Here is a 10,000-nt window from a genome sequence, read left to right on the forward strand (position 1 = left end):
AAAGTTTTAAATATGTATATTTTTACGACAAAACCGCACGGATTACCCTCAGAAGGCCTTGGTTTATCCCCCTGGAGCCGGATGGATTACTTTTGTGAAGGATGCATGCACATTTTTTGGGACTTGAAGGAAGTGGACCCCATAACTTTACATTATAACCACTGAAAGATCTAAGACATTTTCTAAAATAACTGAAAATGTGTTCGTCTGAAAAAAGATTGACATATGCATCTCGAACAGCTTGAGGGTGAGTAAATCATGGGTTAAATATCATTTTTGGCCGAACTATCCCTTTAAGAATGAAATGAATGAATCCTCTACTATTGAATCCAGCGTATCATCAGCACTCGGATTTGCTTCCGTCGTGCTGTCAGTCTGTGAGCTAAACTAAACGCTATTGGCTATTTGAAAAGGGGGAGGGGCCATTCAATATGTCCCGCCTTAGCTTCCTGTTTCAGTGGGAACAACGCATCAAACAAAGCTGCGCGTTCCAAGACACTTCAGGGGGACTTTAAGCCATAATTCTAATACCACAGAACGAAATTAATGTGATCTGTTTCATTTGGCCACGTATGCAAATACAAACGAGAGAAAAGCTAAATCAACTAGACGAACGGATCAATTGCAGGATCTACTTCCTGTGACTCAAACGGTAAAGCACATCTCGAGCTACGCCAGAGTTCGCCTCCCAGCGAATGCATGAACCGATCGAGTGGATAAAAGCGTCTACCAGTGTCATGACCAAGCAGAACCTTCCGGTCTCTCTCTTGAGTCCAACACTGGAGTGACTTAAACTGCAGTTCATCCACTGGCCACTAGATGCCGGCTGCAGAACAGACTCAATCCCATAGACCCTCATGTTAAAATACCCAACATTACAGCAGAAAGCCTGGTTTACAGCCTGGTGCAAAAAGTGGTTTTGGCCTATATCTGTTTAAATTCTATTAAGCCTTAAAGTTCTGCATAATTAGGGGCGTGGCCACTTGAGTGACAGGTGGATTGCCGATGATGTCACTAGTAGCCGTTTGTCTGCTGTCTGTTAGCGTCACGTCACCTCAGCTAATCCGCCTCGCGGGCCATTGTCGTTTATCCGGGAGTGACGCGCGGCCAAGATGGCGACGGCCGGCTCCGCCCACTTTGGGAACGCTCTTCAGAAACACTACGGGTGACGTCACGCACACTACGAACATATTCTGATACAGTTTTGACATGCGTGTAAACCTGCGTACCTGTGGCCTCAACCATGCCCTCCAGGATCACCACGATCTCCAGCTCCTCGTGGGCCAGGTGTTGTTTGGAGATGTCCCAGAACGGGCTGTGCTGGTTGATCTCGTGGCAGATGATGAGCGGAGACACCAGGAACAGCCGGTCGTCTCCCGTGTCGTAGCCCACGTTCATGTCCGTCTGGTTGAGAGGGATGAACTCTCCCTCTTTGGTCTGCTTGGACTTGATGAGCTTGGCTCGGATGGACGCCTCCACGATGTGCGAGTTACGCAGGTCTCCGACGCGGAACATCAGGCAGAGCCGGCCGTCGCGGATGGAGATCACGGCGTGCGTGGAGAACACTAGCGTCTCGGCGCGCTTCTTCGGCTGCGAGATCTTCACGAACATGCAGCCCACCATGAAGGCGTTGACGATGGAGCCGAGCACCGACTGCACTAGCAGGAGCACGATCCCCTCGGGACACTGATCGGTGATCACTCGATAGCCGTAGCCGATGGTGGTCTCCGTCTCGATGGAGAACAGGAACGCGGACACAAAGCCGTTGAGGTTATTAACGCACGGCGTCCACTGGTTGTCCCCGATGTGCTCCAGATCTCCGCGTATGTACGCGATTAGCCACCACATGAAGCCGAAGAACAGCCAGGTCACGGTGTACACCAGCACGAAGATGAACAGGTTGAACCTCCACTTGAGGTCCACTAGCGTGGTGAAGATGTCCGTCAGGTAGCGGTAGGTCTCGCGCACGTTCCCGTGGTGCACGTTGCACTTGCCGTCCTTGCGCACGTAGCGCTGGGCCTCGGCTCGCTCCCGGTCCCGCTCCGGCTTGGGCTCGCCCCGCTTGGGCCGCTTGTGCTGTCGGACCGTCACGGTGCTCTCCACATCCGGCTCCATCGGGACTAATGGAAGATTCTGAGCCTGGAGAGAGAGAGAGAGAGAGAGAGAGAGAGAGAGAGAGAGAGAGAGAGAGAGAGAGAGAGAGAGATGGGATCAGTGAGCAGCAGCGATTACCTGGAGTCTTTACTACGTTTCATATCTGGTGCTCTTCCGACATTTTTGACCGGAAAATTTTACATTTGTTTTTTTTGAATTTGTTTCTTCATCGGAATGGTACAAAACTTGGTAAAGGTTTTGGCACTTGCCAATAGTGATCAAAAATGGCATTGGAAATGAATGGGAGACAAATTTCACCAAGTGAAAACTTTTTTCATAGCAATAAACGTAAAATTCTGTAACTTTTTTTTATGTTCACTTTTTAAAACTTTTTTCACTTCAGCAATAATCTGCCAAGTGTCGTCTTTGAAAAGAGATCACACTTCAGTCTGTCGCTCTAAAGCATTCAAGATTTACAACAGTTTAAGTTGGAAATAAAATTTTCAGGTCTATGCTCAAAAAGTGAATAAATAGATTATAAATACAGCGAAAATATAATTTAGTACCATAAAATCCCCTAAAAATACAAAATATTAAATAAAAAACATTATCACACTAAAATATAGTACATTCATTTCATTGAAATTACAAAAATTAGGTGAAACACGTGAAGAACAGCAGAAGAGTGTTAAAAGAGTGTGTTTTCTGTCTAAATAAAGCGGCAGAGATGATGATGATGATGATGATGATGAATACTTTATTCATCCCTATCGGGAAATTCAAGCATCCAGTAGTTTACACAACTCATACAAACAGTAAAAACAGTAAAATCACACAAACACCAATTCTAATAATAAATAAATCAGCTGCAATAACCGAACTAGAATCTATATAGTAAGTTACATCTTTAAAAGACACATAGTCCTAAGACTAACTAGTTTACTCAAGTTAAATATACAGATTAAAAATTTGCTGATTATCATTAAAAAAAAACAATAAAAAAAAACAATCCAGTAATAAAAATGCAATATGTATTTTCAAACAGATTGTTTCAAAGCAGCTTTACAGAGATAACAGGAAAATAATGCAACAAAGTTTGCTTCTCCTGTACAGCAGATCTAGAAGAAGATATGCTAGTGCCGACACACGCTAGTGCACACACGCTAGTGCTAGTGCAGACACACGCTAATGCAGTGCAGACACGCTAGTGCAGTGCAGACACACGCTAGTGCAGTGCAGACACGCTAGTGCAGACACACGCTAGTGCAGACACACGCTAGTGCAGTGCAGACACGCTAGTGCAGTGCAGACACACGCTAGTGCAGACACACGCTAGTGCAGACACACGCTAGTGCAGTGCAGACACGCTAGTGCAGTGCAGACACACGCTAGTGCAGACACACGCTAGTGCAGACACACGCTAGTGCAGTGCAGACAAGCTAATGCAATGCAGACACGATAGTGCAGTGCAGACACGCTAGTGCCGACACACGCTAGTGCTGACACACGCTAGTGCAGACACACGCTAGTGCAGTGCAGACACGCTAGTGCAGACACACGCTAGTGCAGTGCAGACACGCTAGTGCAGACACACGCTAGTGCAGTGCAGACACACGCTAGTGCAGACACGCTAGTGCAGTGCAGACACACGCTAGTGCAGACATGCTAGTGCAGTGCAGACACGCTAGTGCAGTGCAGACACGCTAGAGTAGTGCAGATGCACGTTAGTGCAGACACACGCTAGTGCAGACGCACGCTAGTGCAGACACACGCTAGTGCAGACACGCTAGTGCAGACACACGCTAGTGCAGTGCAGACACGCTAGTGCAGACGCACGTTAGTGCAGACACACGCTAGTGCAGTGCAGACACACGCTAGTGCAGTGCAGACACACGCTAGAGCAGTGCAGACACGCTAGTGCAGACGCATGTTAGTGCAGACACACGCTAGTGCAGTGCAGACACACGCTAGTGCAGACGCACGCTAGTGCAGACACACGCTAGTGCAGACACGCTAGTGCAGTGCAGACACCCTAGTGCAGTGCAGACACACGCTAGTGCAGTGCAGACACACGCTAGAGCAGTGCAGACACGCTAGTGCAGACACACGCTAGTGCAGTGCAGACACACGCTAGTGCAGTGCAGACACACGCTAGAGCAGTGCAGACACGCTAGTGCAGACACGCTAGTGCAGTGCAGACACATGCTAGAGCAGTGCAGACACACGCTAGTGCAGTGCAGACACACGCTAGAGCAGTGCAGACACGCTAGTGCAGACACGCTAGTGCAGTGCAGACACGCTAGTGCAGACACACGCTAGTGCAGACACACGCTAGTGCAGTGCAGACACGCTAGTGCAGTGCAGACACACGCTAATGCAGTGCAGACACGCTAGTGCAGTGCAGACACGCTAGAGCAGTGCAGACACAGCTAGTGCAGACACGCTAGTGCAGTGCAGACACGCTAGAGCAGTGCAGACACAGCTAGTGCAGACACGCTAGTGCAGTGCAGACACGCTAGAGCAGTGCAGACACAGCTAGTGCAGACACGCTAGTGCAGTGCAGACACACGCTAATGCAGTGCAGACACGCTAATGCAGTGCAGACACGCTAGTGCAGACACACGCTAGTGCAAACACACGCTAGTGCAGTGCAGACACGCTAGTGCAGTGCAGACACGCTAGTGCAGTGCAGACACACGCTAATGCAGTGCAGACACGCTAGTGCAGTGCAGACACATGCTAATGCAGTGCAGACACGCTAGTGCAGTGCAGACACGCTAGTGCAGACGCACGTTAGTGCAGACACACGCTAGTGCAGTGCAGACACATGCTAATGCAGTGCAGACACGCTAGTGCAGTGCAGACACGCTAGTGCAGACGCACGTTAGTGCAGACACACGCTAGTGCAGTGCAGACACACGCTAGTGCAATGCAGACACGCTAGAGCAGTGCAGACACACGCTAGTGCAGTGCAGACACGCTAGTGCAGACACGCTAGTGCAGTGCAGACACACGCTAATGCAGTGCAGACACGCTAGTGCAGTGCAGACACGCTAGTGCAGTGCAGACACACGCTAATGCAGTGCAGACACGCTAGTGCAGTGCAGACACGCTAGTGCAGACGCACGTTAGTGCAGACACACGCTAGTGCAGTGCAGACACACGCTAGTGCAATGCAGACACGCTAGAGCAGTGCAGACACACGCTAGTGCAGACACGCTAGTGCAGTGCAGACACACGCTAGTGCAGTGCAGACACGCTAGTGCAGTGCAGACACGCTAATGCAGTGCAGACACGCTAGTACAGACACACGCTAGTGCCGACACACGCTAATGCAGTGCAGACACGCTAGTGCAGTGCAGACACACGCTAGTGCAGTGCAGACACGCTAGTGCAGTGCAGACACGCTAGTGCAGTGCAGACACGCTAATGCAGTGCAGACACGCTAGTACAGACACACGCTAGTGCCGACACACGCTAATGCAGTGCAGACACGCTAGAGCAGTGCAGACACACGCTAGTGCAGTGCAGACACGCTAATGCAATGCAGACACGCTAATGCAGTGCAGACACACGCTAGTGCAGACACGCTAGTGCAGTGCCGACACACGCTAATGCAGGGCAGACAAACGCTAATGCAGTGCAGACACGCTAGTGCAGTGCCGACACACGCTAATGCAGTGCAGACACGCTAGTGCAGTGCAGACACACGCTAGTGCAGTGCAGACACGCTAATGCAGTGCAGACATGCTAGTGCAGACACACGCTAGTGCAGACACACGCTAGTGCAGACAACCGCTAATGCAGTGCAGACACGCTAGTGCAGTGCAGACACACGCTAATGCAGTGCAGACACACGCTAGTGCAGTGCAGACACGCTAGTGCAGTGCAGACACACGCTAGTGCAGTGCAGACACGCTAGTGCAGTGCAGACACACGCTAGTGCAGTGCAGACACGCTAGTGCAGTGCAGACACACGCTAATGCAGTGCAGACACGCTAGTGCAGTGCAGACACACGCTAGTGCAGACACGCTAGTGCAGTGCAGACACACGCTAGTGCAGTGCAGACACGCTAGTGCAGTGCAGACACACGCTAGTGCAGTGCAGACACGCTAGTGCAGTGCAGACACACGCTAGTGCAGTGCAGACATGCTAGTGCAGTGCAGACACACGCTAATGCAGTGCAGACACGCTAGTGCAGTGCAGACACACGCTAGTGCAGTGCAGACACGCTAGTGCAGTGCAGACACACGCTAATGCAGTGCAGACATGCTAGTGCAGTGCAGACACACGCTAGTGCAGACACACGCTAGTGCAGTGCAGACACGCTAATGCAGTGCAGACATGCTAGTGCAGACACACGCTAGTGCAGACACACGCTAGTGCAGACAACCGCTAATGCAGTGCAGACACGCTAGTGCAGTGCAGACACACGCTAATGCAGTGCAGACACACGCTAGTGCAGTGCAGACACGCTAATGCAGTGCAGACACACGCTAGTGCAGTGCAGACACGCTAGTGCAGTGCAGACACACGCTAGTGCAGTGCAGACACGCTAGTGCAGTGCAGACACACGCTAGTGCAGTGCAGACACGCTAGTGCAGTGCAGACACACGCTAGTGCAGTGCAGACATGCTAGTGCAGTGCAGACACACGCTAATGCAGTGCAGACACGCTAGTGCAGTGCAGACACACGCTAGTGCAGTGCAGACACGCTAGTGCAGTGCAGACACACGCTAATGCAGTGCAGACACGCTAGTGCAGTGCAGACACACGCTAGTGCAGACACACGCTAGTGCAGTGCAGACACACGCTAGTGCAGACACACGCTAATGCAGTGCAGACACACGCTAGTGCAGTGCAGACACGCTAGTGCAGACACACGCTAGTGCAGTGCAGACACACGCTAGTGCAGACACACGCTAGTGCAGTGCAGACACACGCTAGTGCAGACACGCTAGTGCAGTGCAGACACACGCTAGTGCAGACACACGCTAGTGCAGACACACGCTAGTGCAGACACACGCTAGTGCAGTGCAGACACACGCTAGTGCAGACACACGCTAGTGCAGACACACGCTAGTGCAGTGCAGACACACGCTAGTGCAGACACACGCTAGTGCAGACACGCTAGTGCAGACACGCTAGTGCAGTGCAGACACACGCTAGTGCAGACACACGCTAGTGCAGACACACGCTAGTGCAGACGTGTCCACTAATGAGTGTCTTTTCTGTTCTGACTCTGAAGAGTAATTCTGCTGTCATCAATTACTGACAGCAACAGATTGCAAACAGAGAGGTAATGTAACTGACAATGCATCACACACACACACACACACACACACACACACACACACACACACACACACACACACAGAACGACACCTGCGTTCACTGATGGCGGATGAACTGAACTGAACTGAACGCTACATTCAAACCAGTATAGACAATGACCTTTGACCCTTACCCGTAATTCTATATGACTCATTTAGTTTTCACTTTACGACAAAACATATTCAACACAGCTCATCTTCTTCAACACAGCTCATCTTCCTCAACACAGCTCATCTTCTTCAACACAGCTCATCTTCTTCAACACAGCTCATCTTCTTCAACACAACTCATCTTCCTCAACACAGCTCATCTTCCTCAACACAGCTCATCTTCTTCAACACAGCTCATCTTCCTCAACACAGCTCATCTTCTTCAACACAGCTCATCTTCCTCAACACAGCTCATCTTCTTCAACACAGCTCATCTTCCTCAACACAGCTCATCTTCTTCAACACAGCTCATCTTCTTCAACACAGCTCATCTTCCTCAACACAGCTCATCTTCCTCAACACAGCTCATCTTCCTCAACACAGCTCATCTTCTTCAACACAGCTCATCTTCTTCAACACAGCTCATCTTCCTCAACACAGCTCATCTTCCTCAACACAGCTCATCTTCCTCAACACAGCTCATCTTCCTCAACACAGCTCATCTTCTTCAACACAACTCATCTTCCTCAACACAGCTCATCTTCTTCAACACAGCTCATCTTCTTCAACACAGCTCATCTTCTTCAACACAGCTCATCTTCTTCAACACAGCTCATCTTCTTCAACACAGCTCATCTTCTTCAACACAGCTCATCTTCCTCAACACAGCTCATCTTCTTCAACACAGCTCATCTTCTTCAACACAGCTCATCTTCTTCAACACAGCTCATCTTCTTCAACACAGCTCATCTTCCTCAACACAGCTCATCTTCTTCAACACAGCTCATCTTCTTCAACACAGCTCATCTTCCTCAACACAGCTCATCTTCCTCAACACAGCTCATCTTCCTCAACACAGCTCATCTTCTTCAACACAACTCATCTTCTTCAACACAGCTCATCTTCTTCAACACAGCTCATCTTCTTCAACACAGCTCATCTTCTTCAACACAACTCATCTTCCTCAACACAGCTCATCTTCCTCAACACAGCTCATCTTCCTCAACACAGCTCATCTTCTTCAACACAACTCATCTTCTTCAACACAACTCATCTTCCTCAACACAGCTCATCTTCCTCAACACAGCTCATCTTCCTCAACACAGCTCATCTTCTTCAACACAACTCATCTTCTTCAACACAGCTCATCTTCTTCAACACAGCTCATCTTCTTCAACACAGCTCATCTTCTTCAACACAACTCATCTTCCTCAACACAGCTCATCTTCCTCAACACAGCTCATCTTCCTCAACACAGCTCATCTTCTTCAACACAACTCATCTTCCTCAACACAGCTCATCTTCCTCAACACAGCTCATCTTCTTCAACACAGCTCATCTTCTTCAACACAGCTCATCTTCCTCAACACAGCTCATCTTCTTCAACACAACTCATCTTCCTCAACACAGCTCATCTTCCTCAACACAGCTCATCTTCTTCAACACAGCTCATCTTCTTCAACACAGCTCATCTTCTTCAACACAGCTCATCTTCTTCAACACAACTCATCTTCTTCAACACAGCTCATCTTCTTCAACACAGCTCATCTTCTTCAACACAGCTCATCTTCCTCAACACAGCTCATCTTCTTCAACACAGCTCATCTTCTTCAACACAGCTCATCTTCCTCAACACAGCTCATCTTCCTCAACACAGCTCATCTTCTTCAACACAGCTCATCTTCCTCAACACAGCTCATCTTCCTCAACACAGCTCATCTTCTTCAACACAGCTCATCTTCCTCAACACAGCTCATCTTCTTCAACTCAGCTCATCTTCCTCAACACAGCTCATCTTCCTCAACACAGCTCATCTTCTTCAACACAGCTCATCTTCTTCAACACAGCTCATCTTCATCAACACAGCTCATCTTCTTCAACACAGCTCATCTTCTTCAACACAGCTCATCTCCCTCAAAACAGCTCATCTTCTTCAACACAGCTCATCTTCATCAACACAGCTCATCTTCTTCAACACAGCTCATCTTCCTCAACACAGCTCATCTTCTTCAACACAGCTCATCTTCCTCAACACAGCTCATCTTCTTCAACACAGCTCATCTTCATCAACACAGCTCATCTTCTTCAACACAGCTCATCTTCCTCAACACAGCTCATCTTCTTCAACACAGCTCATCAACACAGCTCATCTTCTACAACACAGCTCATCTTCCTCAACACAGCTCATCTTCTTCAACACAGCTCATCTTCCTCAACACAGCTCATCTTCCTCAACACAGCTCATCTTCTTCAACACAACACAGCTCATCTTCTTCAACACAGCTCATCTTCTTCAACACAGCTCATCTTCTTCAACACAGCTCATCTCATCTTCCTCAACACAACACAGCTCATCTTCCTCAACACAGCTCATCTTCCTCAACACAGCTCATCTTCCTCAACACAGCTCATCTTCTTCAAC

The 10,000-nt window shown here is 49.1% G+C and overlaps 1 protein-coding gene across 1 annotated transcript in view; it reads right to left on the reverse strand.

Annotated features, from left to right (window-relative positions):
* kcnj6 (potassium inwardly rectifying channel subfamily J member 6) overlaps positions 1-10,000 on the reverse strand; it is a 43,101-nt gene that overhangs the window by 15,530 nt on the left and 17,571 nt on the right. Inside the window, exon 2 of the mRNA XM_079860728.1 lies at positions 1,230-2,139. Within this exon, the coding sequence (XP_079716854.1) occupies positions 1,230-2,115 (886 nt within the window). The 5' untranslated portion in view covers positions 2,116-2,139. The remainder of the gene's footprint in view (positions 1-1,229; positions 2,140-10,000) is intronic.

Source organism: Squalius cephalus (assembly GCF_949319135.1).
Source record: "Squalius cephalus genome assembly, chromosome: 24".
NCBI lineage: Eukaryota > Metazoa > Chordata > Actinopteri > Cypriniformes > Leuciscidae > Squalius > Squalius cephalus.